We start from the raw sequence: 20,556 nt of genomic DNA on the forward strand, positions 1-20,556 counted from the left end.
TGTGTCTCCACAGGTCCGAGGCTGTCTCGCTCGCTAGCGCATGGAATGTAAAATAATTCCACGTTTCCTAAAGTTTGGCGACGGATTAACCCTTCACGGGCCGTGGGCTGTCGGGCTTCTTGGCCGTGTGCGGTTTGGGGTTCATGGGGTATTCCGCTTGTCGCCCATGGCATTCTTTTGACTGTTGGCCTCTTGGAATGATGGGAGTTGTAGTCATAGGGCAGCAGAACTATCGCTGAAATCCTCACATGTGAGGGGGGCCCCTCAGAAGCCAACCGCCCCTGCCAGGAACTATGCGTGAAAGCACCATAAGGCTAGATTGTAAGCTCACGGGCCCAGTGCTCGGCTCATGGTGTATCTGTGTGTAAATGTGTAAATTTCACACAAACTGTACAGCGCCACGGAATATGTTGGCGCTTAATAAATAGAGCGTAATAATAATAATAACGGCCCTTTGACCGGTGTGATGATGGTTGCCGGGGAACAGTGGACTCGGGGTATCTCCCGGTACTCGGTGGTCTCGGGGAGAGACAGTAGAACTCGTGGCATGTCCCAGTAACACACAGCTCACGGGGGGTCTCGCGGGTCTGGGTTCTCATTGGCCGATCACCTGCCATAATTTCCCGCTGGTATTGTGCACTTATGACATCACCGCGTCTCTCTGACTTCACTAACCATCCATGTTGTGTATGACCTGCTGACCCTGCCATAAGAACGTGGATTTTTTACCTTTTAGGCAGAATGCGGTGTCGTTTTGTTTCAGACGTTATTGATCCATAAATTGGCGAGGATTCTGTTATTCGAATAATGCTGATTATTATTTTGTGTTGTTTTGTATAGCGCCATCACCTGTATAAAGCTAACTTTCCATCATCAATAACCAATCGTGTTGATATTCCGTTTGGCGTCGTCCAATCACGTGGCTTCTTAAGGATCTAAAGTATTCGTTAATAAACGTGGGGTTATAAGAATAATAAATGATCTCGCTATTCGCCATATTGTGATAGAGAGGGCCGAATGCCTTTATTTCGGGGTCTACGTCACCCACGTTAGCGCCTCTGTGCCCCCCCTGGGGCCGGTGCGGGGCCCGTTCGCAGCAGACTAGGTGTTGCGCATGCAGAACGAGTGTTATTGAGCCATTAGGACTGATCCCTTTAATATTAGGAGGGCGCCAGGCGGGGGGGTCTGCCGGCCGGGGTCTGCTTTATGTCAGGTGCAGCTGAGCGGGTTTATGGGGGGAGCGAGAGGTGTGAGGCTGCACTACAAAGCAGCCGAGGTGTAGCGGTGTAACCGCAGGGCGGCCGCGGGGGGGTTTATACGGTGGAAGCCATAATGGGCTGAAAGAGACTGTAAAAAAAAAAAAACTTGCGCCGCCGTGTGATCCGTCCCTGCGGCCCCCTACTCCCACAGGGCAGAAGAGGATGACAACCACCTGGGGGCCGAAGTTTTTAGGGCAAGTAAAATACGGGAAGCCTCCCGTAAAGATATTTGGAGTCTTTCGTTGAAACGGATACTGATTTATTGGATTAACATAAATTACATGAGTTTTCGGAGCCTCAGAGGTCTCCTCTTCAAATGTTGACCAGCTATACATATATCATAGTAAGTGTAACCGGTTAAAGTCTGCGGTTAGAGCGGCTCATTAGCATAACACAACCTATAGAATCGTAAAAAAGTTACTGTTACCAACACACAGCGCAAGTCTGTATTAAAGCTGCTGTTCCACTTGTTGTTGTCACATGACAATAAAGCCTTCCCAGCTAAAAATGTTGTTGATTGAGTGATGTTGATATTGTTTTATATAACGCCGTCATATTCTGCAGCGCTGTACAACGGGTATCCGGCATTAAAATGAATGTTTTCGTCACTGCATTGAAACCTAGAACCCGCCGGCAGATTGGCCCCCAATCCGGCCCCCGTCTACTCTGCCCGTCTCTCCTGCTGTAACGACTCAAACCTTAATCGGTCGCTGGTCTCGTCTTAGATTCAGGAGCCGTATGTCTATCCTGTGCATGTTTAATACCCTCGCTGTATTACCCTCTACCACCTCTGCTGGGAGGCTGTTCCACTTATCTCCCACCCTCTCAGTAAAAGTATTGAATTCAGCAGAGTAGATGGGACAGAAGCCTTAACTATACATTGATCAAAAATATAAAGTATTTTAGTTATTTGAAATCATAAAGCTGTCACCGGAATATAGCTGGCTGGTTTAGAATGTATGAATCGGAATATTTCGAATTCTCTTTAGCTCGTGAAATTGGTTACAACTCTGGCTGGGAAGGGGTTAAACATTCTATAGAATTATCATAGGATTTGGAGATTTTCCTGAAATTCCAAGGTCTGGGTGTAAAAAAAAAACCAAAAAACAAACCCTCCTCTGTTTAACCCTTTTGGTGCCAGTCATAGTTTTTGTTAGGGGAAGTCATCTGAGGACACGGGTTTGCTCCCCCGCAGAGAAGGCCTTCTGGCGGTAAACGATTTGGGGTAAGACTGGATCCAAATAACTTTTTTTTTTTTCTTTCTAACAAATCCAAGCTGATTTTCGCACTCCTCCTACGCGACTCCTAAATCCTTGACCTTATTCTCACCACTGCAGCGCAAGGAGGTGTCTTAAAATATCACTGGGGAGGAAAAAAAAACTTTGGAAGGGAAGGTACTCCTTAAAGTGTCGGGGATATTGTCGGATTGTTGTTTATTCATTTTTTATTTATATAGCGCCATCGTATTCTGCAGCGCAGTACAATGGGACCCCCCCCCATGAGTAACTACTTAATTCACCTCTAATGATTGTTGAGTGCAATGCATGAAGAGATTTAGATTTTACTGAGAGGGTGGTGGATAAGTGGAGCAGCCTCCCAGCAGAAGTGGTAGAGGGTAATACAGTGAGGGTATTAAACATGCATGGGATAGACATACGGCTCCTGAATCTAAGACGAGACCGGCGACTGATTGAGGTTTGAGTCGTTCCAGCGGCAGAGCCGTGCCTCTCACCTCCATCCTTACTAATGGGCTTGGTTGCCACGGTGACAGCTTTGGGGTTTTTACAGGGTAATTTGCCTCAAGGGCTGAAATGCCACAAACCTTTAAGAAAGCAAAACCAATGTCATTAAAAACATACCCCGGTCACCTTAAACCTCAAACCGCGCAGGAGAAACTTCCCACGGCCCCCCCACGGCCCCTCCGGCTGGGCTGGAACGGCCAGACCTTTTAACCCCTTCAGTACAGGGGGCCCGGCGCCCGGCGCTGGCCAACTTTACCTATAGATCGGGGGTCATCTGCAGTGTGCCAAGGGCTGTGTGTACTAAACGGTGTGATTTCACAAAAGGCCCTCTGTTCCTGCTTAGAGCTCGAAGAAGAAACATGCCGAGATATTAATGGCTGGCGGTTATTAGAGCCGATGTGCCGACAGCGAGCCACCGCGCCGACAGCGAGCCACCGTGCCAAGCGAGCCGCGTCCGCAGTGCCGCTTTCTGGCATTAGACAGTCCGGCCGTCGACAGGAATAATTTGTATATTGAGCTACATGTTAGAGAAATGAGAATTATCTGGATCTCCAGAAGGCCGGTTCTGGGCAGATCTCCTTATCATACTGCCTGTGGGGAACAATAGAATGACTCAGTCTTAGTCACCCAGCCGGACTTTCTGACTATGGAGGAACGGACTTAATTAGCATTGCATCTGTCGAGAGACTCGCGCATGTCTCAGATCTTACGTTCCATTCGAAGAGGTGGAGATGTTTTATTTTTTTTTCAATGGAGGGACAGCTGCTCAATTTATTGCCCTGTCCCCTTTTATAACACCCCCCCCCCAGCAGTGAAAGGGTGCGTCCCGGCCCACGTGGGGGTAACATTCAGTTCTCCGGGGCTCCATTCCCTTCTCCTCCTCCTCAAATTCCCCAGACTTGGCCGTTTACCCGGGTGAGTCAGACGCTTTCCCGATCCCCGCCAGGGCCTGTCCTTTGTACAGCGCTGCGGAATATGATGGCGCTATACAAATAATAAATAATTTATTGCCTTTAAAAATCCGGTCTTTTTCGCAGAGGTGTTAGAAACTCCCCCCCCCCCCGTCTTTTGTTGTAAATACAAAGCGGAGTTTTCACCCAATTTTTCCCAAATTCTATCGTTCGGTATCCCTCCCCCGTTACGTTGCTGATTGCCGCTGGTGTCGCGCCCACTTGTTCACCTACTTTGAGTTGGCAGATTTGCCCTGGAAAACATCTCTTGGGGGCAAAAAAGCTTGTTGGTTGCCCTAATAGGCCTGAAATATAAACCCTTTATTAGCCCATGAAGAAGATTTTATATGGTGACTTGCCAAATGTGTGACCCAAATCCCAGTCGTCATGGAAACCTTGACTTGTCACTTCTTTAAAGATACACTTAATTGAGTCACCTGCATTCAAGCAGGGATATCGACCATAACACACTGGGAGCCGAAGCACCAACTGGGGGTCTTATATATAATCACAGCTGGGGGGGTAGGTAGGAAGGAGTCAGATCCAGACTGTGTGACCCGGGGAATCTGCCCCTTCACCCTGAGACCCTTAGATCAAGGATCAAACGAGCAAAACCTTGTGTTAGAACAAGAGGCCAGAATCTGAAACCAGAGGGTCAGACATTTAGATGGAATTTTCAGAAGTTTTACTTTACCAAGGTGGTGGTAGATAAGTGGAAGAGCCTCCCAGCAGAAGCGGTAGAGGGTAATACAGTGAGGGTATTAAACACGCATGGGATAGACATACGGCTCCTGAATCTAAGACGAGACCAACGACTGATTAAGGTTTGAGTCTTTACAGCGGGAGAAACGGGCGACCAGACGGGGGCCGAATGGGGCCGATCTGCCTGCGGGTTCTAGGTTTTTATGCCAAGAACGTCGGGCCAAGTCCTGCGAGTTCTCCGGTACAGTAAAGGGATCGCGTCGGGGAGGAAGTTTTGTAGACTTGAAGACATCTTGAGAGCTTCTAGAAAACAGATTCCATGCGCGGCTCGGCAGACGGCGAGGCCGGCGTTTACATCGCGATAATATATGCAGAATTATTTATATTTGATTCGTCTGCTACTGTTACAAACAAATAATATATAAATGTCTGGTCTGAAGGCATCGCCGGGGCGGCCTGATTTGCATACGGGGGCATAAGATTTGTTTAAAGGTTAACGTTGTTTGAAGGACAGTCGAGGGGCTTCGACGAGGGAGAGGCGGCCTGAAACTAAACTGTTATCTGACACAAACTCCTTGTTACTGGCGGGTTGGGGGGCTTCTATGAAGGATTTAAAGGGCTTGTTTGAGCCGGGAGCCTATCGGCGATGGGATGGGAAGCAACGCGGTCGCAGACCGTGATGTCGTAGGTGCGTTCTGTCGATGAGGTCATAAAGAGGATATCAAAACACTCCACATCCTGTTTAATTACAGAAGATCCCCCCCCCCCGAACCAAGAATAGAAAACCTAATCCCCAAGCAGCCATGAAATAGTTAAACGTCGATGTAGAAATTTGTTTCCATTTGTTGCGTCGACGACCTCGCTAACCGCTGACCCCCCCCGGAATTTCTATTTATTTTTCTTAGAATTGTGCTGTTTTTGTCAGCTGTTATTGAGCAGACACCGCAACTTTACAACGTAAACCATTGTTAAGTTGCTTTATTTTACATCGCACTTCTCTGAGGTAATAAATACCCCGGCTGGTCCGGCTTGTAGGGGCAGAAGATTCTACACCCCCGGCCAGGAGCTTTCGGGAATCGGTAAAGACCAACTTTACTTGATCGTGGTCTGGAGCTGCGGAAAAGGGCTATGGAGTAAGAGACCTCTCTGATCAAACCATAGACCGTCGGGTGCAAGGCTGACCGGAGAGGATGAGCATGCGCCGTTCAGACCTGTTGTTCAGTTTCCAAGGTGACCTCGGTCGTCTTCTACAAGAAAACGATGGTAGTTGGCCCAGGAAATGGTTTGATCCACCTGATGAACCAAGGCTTCTTCCCGTAAGACAAAAGTTACCGGGTCACCCGTGTTGGGCATCGATCATGGGGTCCCAAAACCTGATGTATGTTGAGGAGCACACGGGACACGCTAACCGGGTTCCAACGAAATACTGTGACGTCCTTCAACCCTTATCAGACTCTTCAGGATAGGAACAAGTAGGCCCTCTCGGCACTCAAACGAGGCCCTTGAAGAGATCATCGAGTAAGCGTAAGATTCTTCTTCGGAACGCGGATCTGAGGAGGTCTCTCTGGGGCTTGGGACTTGTTGAGTTTGTTTCGGGGAGGGCGACAGACACGGCCCCGTGTTGCCGATGATGATGATTTATGTAGCACCTTCATGTTCTCTATCTTGTTTAAGTTATGGTGCCGTCTGCGGCCCTCGCAGCTCCAGGAAAACCTTATATAGCAAAAAAAAACTGGATGGATCATCGTTTTCTTGGCAAATCTCCCCAAAAGACATATTTTTCACTCGCTCAAAAAGATAGATTAATAATATTATTTCTGAACAAACTCGGGTTTCCGTAGAAACCGTCAATCTTTTTCGTGGTCGCTTTAATTTTGGGAACGGAGCCCGCGTGACTCCGGACGACTTCTTCTTCTGTCCGAGGACGAGCGGCCCGGCGCGTGTCCCGCACTCCCGCCGTCCGCATCTTAATATTTGTGCTGTCGCCGGCAATCGGTGGCGTAATTGGTTTACAAGTAAGGGACGAGTCAACAATTTAATGCATAGACTTAAGCAGATTACCGAGGTCTCCTAAAGCCAAGTTTACTTATCCCTTCTTTGTTAACAGTCTGTGTGAAGTTAGGTTTGGAGATGTCCAGGAGCGGGGGCGACCGCCAATAACGCGGAAGACGTTAGCAATCCCTGTGTCAAAATACATTGCAAATACTTTTACATTTTGCATATTTTTTATAACTTTTACTGAGATGATAGTAGATAAGCGGAACAGCCTCCCAGCAGAAGTGGTAGAGGGTAATACAGTGAGGGGATTAAACATGCATGGGATAGACATACGGCTCCTGAAACTAAAACGAGACCAAAACCCTTAATTAGAAAGCCCCTTTCTTCTCCTCACTGGCATAGCTGAAGGGGAGCGGTAGCTTTACGGGGAGGAATAATCCTGCAGATCCTTAGAACAGGAGGTTAAGATGGCCGTTCCATGGTATACAAGGTGGAGTAATTAACACACACGTGCGTATTGTTATTTCCATGGTAACGGACTGTTCCAGAAAGCTTCCCTTAATCTCGTGTTTGAGTTCCTGTAGGAACACGCTGCGCTCGTTTTATTTTTTGTTTTGTTTTTTAGAGATTCCGATGCAATTTTTAGCCTAAGGGAAAAAATCTGTTCAAAACAAGGTTCATGAACTACATTTCCCACGATCCTCCACTCTTGGAACCAACCAGCTTCCTCGTGGAGGTCCTCGTACAAAGCTGAGGTCTGGCGGCCACCTAATTCCCTGAATATCTTAACTTGTTTGGAAAAAAATAATAAAATAGAATCTTTAGTGGATAAATTTTTTGAGGTCAACATAGAAAAAATATGTAAAGTTACAAAAGCATTTGGGGGGTCCTCGAAGGTCTCACCTTCACCATACCATCTGAAGAAGAGATCTCTGAGGTCCTGAAAGCTTCTGTAATGTTGGGAATGGGGCAAATAGCCTAAAACGGGCTTAATGACAAAAAAAACCCCATGATGATCCTTACTAGAGATGCCTGTGAGGGGCCAACATTTTAAGTTTGCTTTCTGTAGGTGTCTTCCTGCTCTAGTGGAGGAGACCTCCGAGGTTCACCTTTACTACCTTCTTTGATCGTCATTACATGTCTAGGAAACTTATCGTTGAGGCGCCATCATTTTTGGTTGATGGAATTTGGGGTTAAGGCTCTGTCGGTCAAACTATAACTACCTCCCCGGCTATAACAGAGAGAACGGGGTGAGAAGTTGGTTCCCCAGTCGGAACGCGAAGGCTCTGAAGTTTTTTTTTGCCCGTGGCAGATAATAGCCCGAGACTAACAAGGGGGTTCTACTGATTTCATGACATTCTTAATAAATTAACTGCCCCGGCCACTCTATTAAAGCCTCCTGGGGTCCGTGCTCCGGGGAGGGGCGGCGTGGCCATCGCATGGCTGACGGGGGTTATTCCTTTCGTGCGACGATGAGCTTCGAGGAGGGTGGCCGGGCAGCCTTCTTCTCTCAAGCAGCTGTTTCTTCTATCAGGGGTTGACCTTATTTCATGCCGGGGGGCTTTGTGTCCTAAAAACCTCCTTCCTTTAGCTTTCTGGGGGCCTCCTTTTTTTTTTTTAGATGGCCTCCACGCTTTTTCAACTTAAAAAAAAATAAAAAAATCCATACCCAATTTTTAAAACTCTCCCTCCCCATCTCTTCCAGACCCCCCCCTTCTCTTCGCTCACGCTCTCTCCCCACCCTTACGAAAACTAAGAGACGTCTTTTCTGATAGGCCCCCCAAACCTCTTAAGATCTGGACCCTTAAGCAACCTTCATCTTTTGTCTCTTTTTGAATGAAGGGGGGGAGATAAAGAATGGGGAGGGGGGGGTAAAGAAATACGACCCGAGGGGCAATAGTCTCTTGAGCCATCTCGCTGCATTACAATGAGTGTGGACTCTATTAAGCCTCGTTCTGCCTGTTAAGTGTCTCCCGGGGCAACTCGGCCCCCATATGGAAAACATGCAATGTATTGTTGGAGGAACTTAAGCCCCATTGTGGGGCGGATCGATGACTGGCAGTTGAACCCCCTCCTCACACTTGACACGGCCGGTGTTTATCTAATGCGTGGAGGGGGGGCTGCTGGATATTGTTTGGTTCCAGTCCATGAGAGGGATGGAGCCAGCAAAAAAAAAAATGGCGGGGGAGCAAGGAACTTATGAATATTCAGGAGCCATTGAATGGTCCAGATAAGAAAGCAGATGGAATTCATGTTGAGGAAAATTCCCCCATCTTACTAAAAAAAAAAAACCCACCCTCCTTACCCCATTTTTTTCCTCCCCATTCCCCATAATGCTTCCAGAGAGTGTGGGAGTTCCAGTTATCCAATTAGCAAGGTTGTCAAGTTGAGTCGATACGGAGCGAAGGGACATAAATTAAATAGAATCGGTTAAAAAGAAGGAAAGAAAAAAAACTAACAAAACTTTTTTTTACCCCCCCCTTCCTTTTTTTTTGTATTTTAGACATGTTCTTTATCCCATTCCGGGAGAGATTTAACTAAAATAAATGTTGTGCTTTACAAATAGAAGGTACGTTAAACGCCGGCTTTGTTACCCTCGGGTGTGAGGGGGAACGTTCCGGGGGACGGAACCGGCGTCAGAACGAGAACTTTCCAGAAGCTCTGCCATTCCATGTATGAATTTAGGTCCTGTTTTTGAAAATGGTTTCAAGGTTTAAATTTTGGCATTTTATTATTATTATTATTTATTGTTTTTTAATAAATTTTTAACCCCCCCACCACCACCATGATTCCAGATTTAGGTCATTTCTTGGAAAAAGTTTTGCTGAATTAAATTTTGGCATTTTCATTTTATGTGGGAGAGGGAACAGGAAAATAGTTTTGAAGAAATATTAATAAATAATAACTAATAATATTTAAATATGGTGATGTACTGAAAGCAACATGCATAAAAGTAAAAAAAAGTTCTCAAAAATATAAACTATCAATAAACACAAAAAAAAGACTGCAAAAAAATCTAATAAACTAAGCCATTGAAGGTTAAATACTTAAAAGAAGAAAAAAAATTATCCACATCCAGTGTTAAAAAATAAATAAATGAAATGTTTGAGTTTCTCAAAATGGAATAAAAATAAATAAATAAATGAAATAAATTTGGAATAAAAAATGAGTTTTTTAGCAGCAGGGGATCAATTTTCTTGTACAGAGGTCTTCATTTTTTAACTCGTCGCAGGATAAGCCGCCAATATCCGCAGAGACGTCTGCGAAGCGATGGCGGTACCCAGTATCTGCCATCTGCTCCTTTTAACCCTTTCCATCTGAATGCCCGCCAACGTCATATCACCCACCTCCTTGACCGATCTTCTGTGCTCCTAAAATAATAATTTTTCATGTTTAGGATTATCTTGTGTATAGCAACAAGTATTTCTAAACTGCAGCTGTCTCCTACCTCTTCTGCTGGAAGGTAATGCCAGGTATCTCGACTTCTGCAAACTAGCTCTGAGTATTTCCTCCTCCCCGTCCTCTCATTCCAGCGTCCCCTTAACGCTTTAACTTGGCTAAATTGTGATAAGACTTCAAGGGTTTTGTTGAATGATGACGGTTCAGGGAAAAGGACCGTTTCAATGTTGCCATAAAGCAATCAGTCAGTGCCGTTTGGCAGCAGGGGGTGGGGCCCAACTATCACATGACCATCTACAATGGGGCCGTACCAGAACAGTTTAAAAACAAACTTTTATCTTTTTCTTTAGGACGTTTTGTGGGTTTTGTTCCTTTATAGCCAGACAGGGTCTCACCGATGATCTGTAAACGGGCAAAACCCCCCTCTTACCCCAGCCCCCCTATCTTTTTTTTTCTCTTATGGGGGGGTTTAGCAGCTGCGAGGGGCACATACTATATACAGAATCATGACAGATTGTGCCGGGTGTCCGTAGCCTCCATTTTTCCTCCCCTCTCGCACTCGGCCGGAGGTATTTCCACTGACAGAAAACAGAGGCTCTGCTTTCCACATAATATTTCATACAGTCCTGAAAAGAATTCCTGGCGCTATTAACCCTACCGGTGCTATTAGAGGAAGCCTAAGTTAACCCCTTCTGCCCAAAGCTTTATGAGAAGCTGACGGCCTCCATCATGGCCTGGCGAAAAAAATTCCCGCCAGACGACTATTATTAATAAAAACATTTTCTACGGGTTTTTTTTATCTGTACGTGCCCCCCTGTCCGGCCATTTTATTTTCGTGAGGGTGAGAAGGGCCGGTTCATTTGTAACCCACCCCCAAAATTTGCAGCCATGCTAATAAATAATCTCTGTAATTATATGCGCCTTCGCTTTGGCAGCCATTTTGCTGGTCGCTGTTCAGTCTTTGCTTTTTTCTGGTAAATTATTAGCCATTTTGTGACACTAAATCTGCCTTTTTCACCCCCTCACTGGTGTATTGGCAGCCATTTTGTAAAGCTATTTGAGCCTCCCGCTCATCGGCGCCAAATTGACAGCCATTTTGTAACGGCATATAAACCTCCCATTCATTGCTGGCAAACGGACAGCCATTTTGACCTCCCACCGTTCCTCAAGAGAAAATCAATGGTTCTTTGCCAGGGTGTACTTGCCGAATAACCCCCTCCCACACCCCCAGTCCAATAGCCGTCTTGGGGGATAACAGGGTTTTTTCGGTCCAACTCTTGAAACGTGTTTGTCCTGTGATTGTCTTGGCAGCCGATGGGTTACTGAGACCATGCGCGGCGTAGCGTCCACGGTAATATTTCAGTATTCACTTGTTTAGGCTGCGCTGCCAAGCATAAGAGGGGAAAGTAAAGAAAAATGAAATTATAAAAAAAAAAAATCTCACAAGACGCAGGGCTGAAGAAGCCAAGTTTCCACATAATGCATAAGTCATAAGTCTTCTACCTCCCACCATCATCACCCAAAGCGGTCGGCTGCCAGGAATAGCCAGGCTGAGATAAAACAGAGCTCGGGAAGAAGAGCGCCTGGGTCCCAGCGGCGAGGTCCTCTGCCAAAAGCCGTCGGAAGCTGGCACAGGCCTGACCCGCGTTAATATGCAGGCTTTAACTAGATAGAAAATGGCGGCAAGACCTCCGGCTTGGATGCAGAATATGGCCGACAAACGTGGTAGATATACGCACATATTTCTCATGAGGCGTGCGTAAGAGAGACCCCCTTTATACATAAAGAGTAATTGTGTTGCAAAGGGAGCATTTAGAAGGAAGGTTTGATTGGTTGCTATGGTAACTGCCCCACTAGTGCCCCTTCGCGCAAAAAATGTGCCCTTGGTCTTGTCCGAAGAAAGGAAATAATCTGCAGTACGGGAGGAAAACGGACATTATCGTTCATGAACGTAACTTAAAACTCTGTACGGACCCCAATTATCCCCACCGCACCCCCCTATCGAACGTTTCAGATGTCCAAACCGGGGCACTTTTATTATGGGGTTTGGCCAGAAGCAAGGAGGGGTGGGGCTTGAGGCTGTTTTACGTTGCCGATTGGTTCAGACAGCCTTTGTGAGGGCAGGAAATTGATTAGAAGATGCTGGCTCTGCCACAGGCTGCCACCTGTCTCAAGTAGCTGGATTCCATCGAGGTGAACATTTAACTAAATATAGCAAAAGTTATGAAAACGAAAAAAAAAAGTAAATTTAGTAAAGCGGAAAGCTGCGATGGCGACAAGACCCCCCATTAAGGGGCAAATAGCATCAGTGGAAAGGGGTAGTAATGCTTCTCAAGTCATATTTTGACAAGTAAAGATTATGGGGCAGTTGAGCCCTTAATTTTTCCGCCTCACCTAATGGGGTGGTTTCTGTGGGAAGGGGCCAGTTCGCCCGAAACCGCACGTTCTGCGGGTCGCGAGAAAGTGTAACCCGCTAGTGACCCGGCTCTGGCCCGGAGCTCACCGCACCGCGGGTACCATGTTTACTACGGGGGGGGGGGGGGGGTAGTTTCTAAACCAAGCCATTAACCCACGAAGCGATCACACGTTTTTTGCGGGGTCCCGAAAAATATCCCGACGGAATCCCGAAGATACTTTTTGTTACATTTTAGTTACACGGGATTCCATAAACCGGCCGGGATTCGTCCTATCGGTGTATTAACGAGCCGCAGAGCGCGGGCCGGAGACATTAAACTGTTCCTGGTTACCCTTTATGTGCCCCACGCTGCATTTTACCCCCCCTTTCTGCCCCATTCCAGGGCTCGTTAATTTCACTCTGCTAATGACTCCCTCCTGGGGCCTTGATTTACAGGCCTGTCTGAAGCCAAGGAAGGGGGGCTTTTATTCAGGAGGGGTGTGAGGAGAAAGGGGGCTTGGGGTCAGGGGGCCATCTAAACCCCCACTCTCAGGAAATTGTTATTTTAACCTGGTGGCAGGGGGGGTATTAAGATGTGGGAACAGCTGGGGCTGGACGCGGGGAGGACGCGGGGGCCACCGCTCTCCTTGTCTGGTTAAAGTCGGCTTTTGTGTCTTAATGCGTTACATGGCGAACTGGACTCGGATTCCGAGGTTTTGGGCCTTTTTTGGGTTTTGGAAAATAAATTCAACCTGTTCCTCGACGGGGGTTGGAGTTTAAACTCTTCTGCTGTTGTGGCCCCTGCAGCCAAGTGCCACACCACAATCACTGCGGGGGGGGGGGGGGATTTTAAGCACCAGAGTGTGTGCCCCGACGGCCTCTCTTCCAGCAGATCGGCCCCATCCGGTCCCCGTCTAGTCGCCCATTTCTCCTGCTTTCAAAACTTAAACCTCGTTTTAGATATGCCTATTCCCTCACTGTATTACCCTCTACCCCTTCTGCTGGGAGGCTGTTCCATTTACCTACCACCCTCTCAGTAAAGCAAAACTTCCTTCCATTCCATTCCATCTCAGTCTCTGACTCTCTAGTGTTTGATTCCAGTCTCTTGTTGTAATTTTTCTCCTCCTTTGAAATAAATTCCCTCCTGTCCTTTATTAAATCTCTTTTGTGTCTCTCTCTCCCAACCCCTCACTCTCTTTTCTCCACAGTCTATCTCTCTCTCTCTCTGTCGTGCCCTCTTTTCACTCTTCTGTCCCGTCCCCTCTCTCTCTCTCTTCTCTCCCGTCCCCTCTCTCTTCTCTCCCGTCCACTCTCTCTCTCTCCCGTCCCTTCTCTCCCGTCCCTTCTCTCCCGTCCCTTCTCTCCCGTCCCCTCTCTCTCCTCTCCCCCATGTTGTACATGTTGCGATCTCTTTGGCCTCCTTGCCCCCGCTGTCTGTTATTTCACACACAGGATGGTTATCATCGTATTAATCCCCGTCCTTCATCACCCTCTCCGGCTCATGGTGTTGGGATTGGTTGGGTGTTTATTGGTAACCAATTACTTCCTGCTGATAGGACGGTGACAGCTAAACGCCCCTCCCCCGCTCTGCCGCCATTTACCAACATAAAACCCCAGAACCCGCCGGATTATTAACAATAAATAATAATAATAATTAGGATGAGATATCGCTGCGTTACTGGCCATGTTTAAAACCTATGTTTTCTTTCCCTCTAGGTGGGCGTTCGCTGGGGGTCTCCAGAGGGGCCGCTGCATGAGTCGAGGCCAGAAACATTCTCCCCGCCGCCTGTGCATGGAAGCAAAATGGTAGACCAAAGTGACGCGGTCACCGCCGCGTTCTACGGGCTCCTCGCTGCCGTCTGCTGCCTCGCGCAATCCGGTGAGTGTTCACTCCGTGAGCTTGTGAGGTCTAACGCTGGCTCCCCAAAGCGAGTTGGGCGCTGGCTCCCCAAAGCGAGTTGGGCGCTGGCTCCCCAAAGCGAGTTGGGCGCGCGCCTCAGCTGCTTTTAAGACACACACTCACGCTTCCCAAATGTTACTTATTGAGAGGATATTGTGTACTCCAGCACCACGAGCACAGAAAGGGTTAATACCTCCGTGGCTCGGCTCCATACTATGCCAGAGCCTGTCCGTGTTATTGTTGGATGCTGACACGCATGTATACCGTGCAACCGATGCGTTACCTGTCACGTAGCACACGCGGTGATTGAGTATTCTGAATCTGAGCCGCAGAGGAGGAAGAAAAATATATCATTAACCCTTCATGTGATGTGGAGGGCCGAGACCGTCCTTCAGTTGCTGACGCCTTCCAGTCGAGGGGTTAAAATTCGCCTTACTGCAAAACAAAAGACTTTATAGAAATCGGTAAAAAAAAAAAATGTCAATGCATCTCATTGTACGGCGCCACGGAATATGATGGTGCTATTTAAATCAATAAAAAAAAAAAAAAAGATTTAACAAACACCACAAAGTCTGAGAAAAAGTTTTCAGCACAGCAACCCTTGGTTGCCATGGTGATAAGAGCAATTTTCAAACTTTGTACCCCAATTACTTTTTTAACTTTCAATTAAATGAAACCTAAAGTTTTGTTTTTTTCCTTCATTTTTATAATTTTTACTGTATTTGGCTCCTGTGACCTCCTCCCGCCCCATAATCCGACTAATCCATTCTTACCCACTGAGAGAATTAATAATTTAAATTCCATTGATTACAAACTATATAAAAACAATTAATAATAACAATAATAATTAATAATTAGTAGTAATAATAATAGAGGGCAGCAGTTTCCGTGGCGCTGTCACAATAGCGGACAGTGAAAATTAACAATAACACTAAGACTGGCGGGATACAATGTGATGATAACATACAGCTACAGAAGAAGAGGGCTCTGATCTGGTGAGCTTACAATCTATTCATTTTCAGCCTGGTTATGACTTGATTTGGCCATTAAGTGATTCTAGAACTTTTCAGGAAAAGAGGAAAAAAGAAAATGTTAAATTGATGTTTATCTCCATGTCGGTGTCAACTTGACATCATAATGACATCATAATGACACACTTACAAGTTCCGCCTGGAATCCGGAGAAAAGCCGATAGAAAGCGTTCCTCGTTCGAAGAAGTTTCCTGATCTCGCAACAAAGTATCTCCAACTTGGTTTATTATTAAAAGACTCGGAGATCTGCGTGGAGGTCTCCCCCTCCCCCCAATACTCTATATAGTGAAATATCTGTCTTCCAATAAGCTTCTTTTTGGAAAGCGCTGGGATTATCTGAAGGGTCTACGCAACGCGTTTCCCCCGGGTGTCTGACCTCGATACACAGCTAACGCTCCTCGTTTACGTTGTATAATGAGATACATGCCCAGTACGTTACCCTATATCTTATTACCCAGAATCCTTCGCTGCATTGGCGTGGATTCTGCGGGTCACCTATAAGCCCTCCGAGGAGACCCCGATCTGCGGACGGTTCCAGAACATCCAGATTTAGACAAAGAAAGCGGATCGTTCCCCGAGCGGAAAGACGGATCCTTAATGATAATTGCTGGGTGTGGAGCTGCGTAAAGCCTTTGTCTGAACCCGTGATGTCATTGAGAAGAAACAGACATGATGTAACACAGAGAAACGGGTTCAAGGATCCAGGGACGGATCAATTCCCCAATTATCCCGACAATGAGTAGGGGGGTCTCCAGAAACATATGGAAGTCATTGTGGCTTCGAGCTGGTGGGAGATCAGCCCGTTGGCGGATCGTCCGCGGACCTCCTCCCGAGAGATAAAGCTTTTATTTAATGACATCACAAGGTCATAAGATACAGAGGACGAAAAGCTGATCGCTACTAAAGAGTCTCAAAACAGAATCACGTTTGGATACATTGTAATTAGAACCCGTCGGCACATCGACCCCGTTTTGCCCCCATCTAGTCGCCCGTTCCTCCTGCTGTAACGACTCAAACCATAATCAGTCGTTGGTCTCGTCTTAGATTCAGGAGCCGGATGTCTATCCCATGCATGTTTAATACCCTCACTGTATTACCCTCTACCACCTCTGCTGGGAGGCTGTTCCACTTGCTTACGTTACATCTAATAGCGGAACCTTGCACAAAATTTCCAAGTAACATTTAAAGTACCTGGTTGCATCTTTCACCCAGCAAATTCTGAGAGGGTGGTAGATAAGTGGAACAGCCTCCCAGAAGAAGTGGCAGAGGCTCGTACTGTAAGGGAATTTAAACATGCATGAGATCGGCGTAAAGCTATCCTGACGGGACCAACTACTGGATACGACCTGAGTTAGACGAATGGTTCTTATCTGCCGTCCGGTTCTGTGTTTCTATAAAAAAAATTTTTGCATTAATTTATGAATATATAATTTTTTTGTATATTTAGCAGGTTTTTTTTTTTTTAATCCATTATATAAGAGAACAGAATTGTAATCAGATGAGTGGTTCTGGTTTATGAGTCTGTCCGTTGGGGCCGAAGTGATACCCCGTCCTTACCCCGCGCCATCTCTGTCTCTCTTTGCAGCCCGGAGTCCGCAGTTCGTGGTGCAGCCTCTCTCTACTTTCCAGAAATATGGCGGTTCGGTCACCCTGAGCTGCTCGGTGGAGCCGGCCGACGCCGTCATCTCCTGGAGGCTGAACGGAGTGGAACTGGGCCCCGACGGAGAGGTCCCCGGCGTTCTGGTGTCCGGCGGAACTCTGATCATCCCGAGTCTGAACAACGACACGGTGGGGAGGTATCAGTGCATCGCAGAAACCTCCATGGGAGCGATGGCAAGTGTTCCAGCCATAGTCACCCTGGCCAGTAAGTATATCACCGCTAGCACTAACCCATATGCCTGCCCCACGCTTGGTTCAATTCCCTCACTTTATTAACTGTTACCACTTCTGCTGGGAGGCTGTTCCACTTATCTCCCACCCTCTCTCAAAGTAAAAAACATCACTTTCTTGCCAGTTACAATTACCTATTAGAACGTGATTCCTTTTATGACTTCAGCGTCGCTCTCATCCTCTTCACCTACAAGAGGATTTCTAGTTACAATTCTGACCTCTGGCACTCATTGGGTTAAACAGAACACATCCGTTTTAACGATGATGGTATATTTTCGTGCATGTTTTGGGTTTAATGCAGATTAGCGGTAAAGGTAAGCGCAAGTGCATTTTTTTCCAGCAATTCTATCGCAGTCGGTTTAAGCTGTTTCCGTGATAAGCAGATTCACGTAACGTCTCCGCCGTTAGACCCAGGGGGTTTGGGGCTAAAGCTAAAGAAATGTTTTGACATCCGCCATGCTCAGGAATGTGAAACAGCCTGGGGTGAGATGTATCCGTCCTGGTAGGGAAAGGGTTACAAAGTATCGGTCCTGGTAGGGAAAGGGTTACAACTATCTGTCCCGGAAGGGAAAGGGTTACAAAGTATTGGTCCCGGAAGGGAAAGGGTTACAAAGTATCCATCCTGGAAGTGAATGGGTTACAAACTATCCGTGCTGGAACTGAATGGGTTACAAAGTATCCATGCTGGAAGTGAAAGGGTTACAAAGTATCTGCGCTGGAAGGGAAAGAGTTACAAAGTATCCGTGCTGGAAGGGAAAGGGTTACAAAGTATTGGTCCTGGAAGGGAAAGGGTTACAAAGTATCCGTGCTGGAAGTCATTGGGTTACAAAGTATCCGTGCTGGAAGGGAAAGGGTTACAAAGTATCCGTGCTGGAATGGAAAGGGTTACAAAGTATCTGCGCTGGAAGTGAAAGGGTTACAAAGTATCCGTGCTGGAAGTCATTGGGTTACAAAGTATCCGTGCTGGAAGGGAAAGGGTTACAAAGTATCTGTGCTGGAAGGGAAAGGGTTACAAAGTATCTGCGCTGGAAGTGAAAGGGTTACAAAGTATCTGCGCTGGAAGTGAAAGGGTTACAAAGTATCTGCGCTGGAAGTGAAAGGGTTACAAAGTATCTGCGCTGGAAGTGAAAGGGTTACAAAGTATCTGCGCTGGAAGTGAAAGGGTTACAAAGTATCTGTCATAAGCCTTCTGCTTGATTTGGGTAACAATACTCTTTGCAGGTGAACATCCCAGTAGGGGTGGTGGGGGCTGAGAGTAATAGGAGCTGCCCCTGGGGGGGGTCATTAATCCCTGTGAGTTTTGGGACTTGGCCCGGGTGAGGGGATTGGGTTTCTGGAAACATTCCGGAGCAGAATGGGGCCAGTGTTCTGCCAGCGACTTGATAAATGAACATGCGGGAGAAAAGTGGAGGCGGCCACATCAGATGGGAGCTCTGATTACAGCCCCACGGCTTCTCAATTCTATTAACCCCTGCGATGCTGGCAATCAGGCCGCCGGGGGGGGGGTGGATTAAGATGCCATGATGATGAGGGTCTTCCTGTAATCACAAACTGCAGCGCGGCCCCCGGAGCTGATTGGAAATCCTTCTTAATCCTTACAGATTGGCAGTCGTGGGTTAACGGGGGTCTCTATTTCAGAGGCTCATCAAACTGGAACCACTTTAACCCTATTAGTTCCGGGGGGGGGGCTTAAATGCAATTTTGGGTTAAATGGCTTTTACCCCCCCCCATAGCTGCCCCCGCCATGCCAAACGCCCCATCACAAAACTTAGAACAGATCGCAGAACCTAGACAAAAAGGCAAATGGGAAAGGGGCTTTAACCCTTTGAGTGTCATTGGGCAGACCAATGTGATGTGGCTACAGTGTTCGCATTTAACCATTTCACTGCCGTGTGTTAAAATCCCCCTTCGGCTATTGGACTTCAACTACAGTTACTCTTTACTCCGGGGGCCGCGCTGCAGTTTGTAATTACAGGAAGACCCTCATCATCATGGCATCTTAATCCACCCCCCCCCCGGCCCCGACGGCCTGATTGCCAGCATCGCAGGGGTTAATAGAATTGAGAAGCCGTGGGGCTGTAATCAGATTGGGAGGGACAAAAATAATCCATTGTCCAAAGATTCAGTAGAACCCCCCTTTTTTGTTCCAAATCCCCCCCCCCGGGTCAGGGCTGTCCCGTCTAGGTTTTCAGGGAGACAATGGCTGGTATTGTACGGCGTTAATTCCATGTTAATTAATCAAATCCCCAAAAATCCGAGACGGGATAAAGTCCTCCGAGTCCCAAATGATGCGGCTCCGGCGTAGCCAAGCCGGACAATACTTATATTCCATTCCCACGCGTTCTAACGGAAGGTCCGATCCGACGGCTGAAGAACCAGGAAGTGGACATTTTTAATAAAAAAATCAAACCAAGAAAAAAGCCCCCATAAAACAACTTTTACATTTTCTGGGGAAGGAATAATTTGTAGCAATGACATCTGCGGGGGTTCTTTATGTGTCGGATCAGAAGCCAATTACTCGATCCCTACGGGGTGCGGGGAACGGAATGGGCTGCGGGATTATTTCTATTATTATTAGTATTATTTTTTTATTTCGTTTATCGGGTTATTACATTTTTTACAATTATTATTTATATTAAAATCTAGATCCTGGTGACCCTTCGGCGACTCTGAGCGATGTAAATCTGTTCCAGGGACAAAGACCCCATAATTATCCAAAGACCCGACTTGCAGAGTAGTTTGCCGGTTGCTTCCCGTCTCTTCAGTCTCTTCGTTATTCGTATGATCGGCCGTCATACGTGTGCCGCGTGTGTTTTATACCCGTGCAGTAAGATCATTGGAGACATCTCCTCTTACGCGGGGTTTCTTTATGTCCCTACCTGGGCTTAAAATAATGTAAACATAAAACCCGTCAGCAGATCGGCCCCATCCGGCCCCCGTCTAGTCACCTCAAACCTTAATCAGTCGTTGGTCTCGTCTTAGATTCAGGAGCCGTATGTCTATCCCATGCATGTTTAATACCCTCACTGTATTACCCTCTACCACCTCTGCTGGGAGGCTTTCCCACTTATCGACCACTCTCTTGGTTGAGTAAATTTTAAGCTTCTCATGATCCACCGCAGAGCATAGATATTGATTTAACTTTAGTAAAGTAACTCAGAGTCCTGCATCATGGAACAAATCCTCTTCAGAGCTCCTTCTTAGTTCTCCCATCTTTTGGGAAACAGTAGAGTTTTTTTTTCTCTTAAAAACGGTCACTTTGCTGTTTTTTTAGTGACTTCAGTGATATG

The 20,556-nt window shown here is 46.9% G+C and overlaps 1 protein-coding gene across 1 annotated transcript in view; it reads left to right on the forward strand.

The window, feature by feature from the left end:
- LOC149280718 (brother of CDO-like) overlaps positions 1–20,556 on the forward strand; it is a 77,314-nt gene that overhangs the window by 40,489 nt on the left and 16,269 nt on the right. The window contains exons 2-3 of the mRNA XM_089500130.1: positions 14,162–14,324; positions 16,962–17,240. Coding sequence (XP_089356256.1) covers positions 14,162–14,324; positions 16,962–17,240 — 442 coding nt within the window. The remainder of the gene's footprint in view (positions 1–14,161; positions 14,325–16,961; positions 17,241–20,556) is intronic.

This window comes from Sceloporus occidentalis, unplaced genomic scaffold, assembly GCF_023333645.1.
Source record: "Sceloporus occidentalis isolate IW3139 unplaced genomic scaffold, rSceOcc1.0.p SCAF_148, whole genome shotgun sequence".
Lineage (NCBI taxonomy): Eukaryota > Metazoa > Chordata > Lepidosauria > Squamata > Phrynosomatidae > Sceloporus > Sceloporus occidentalis.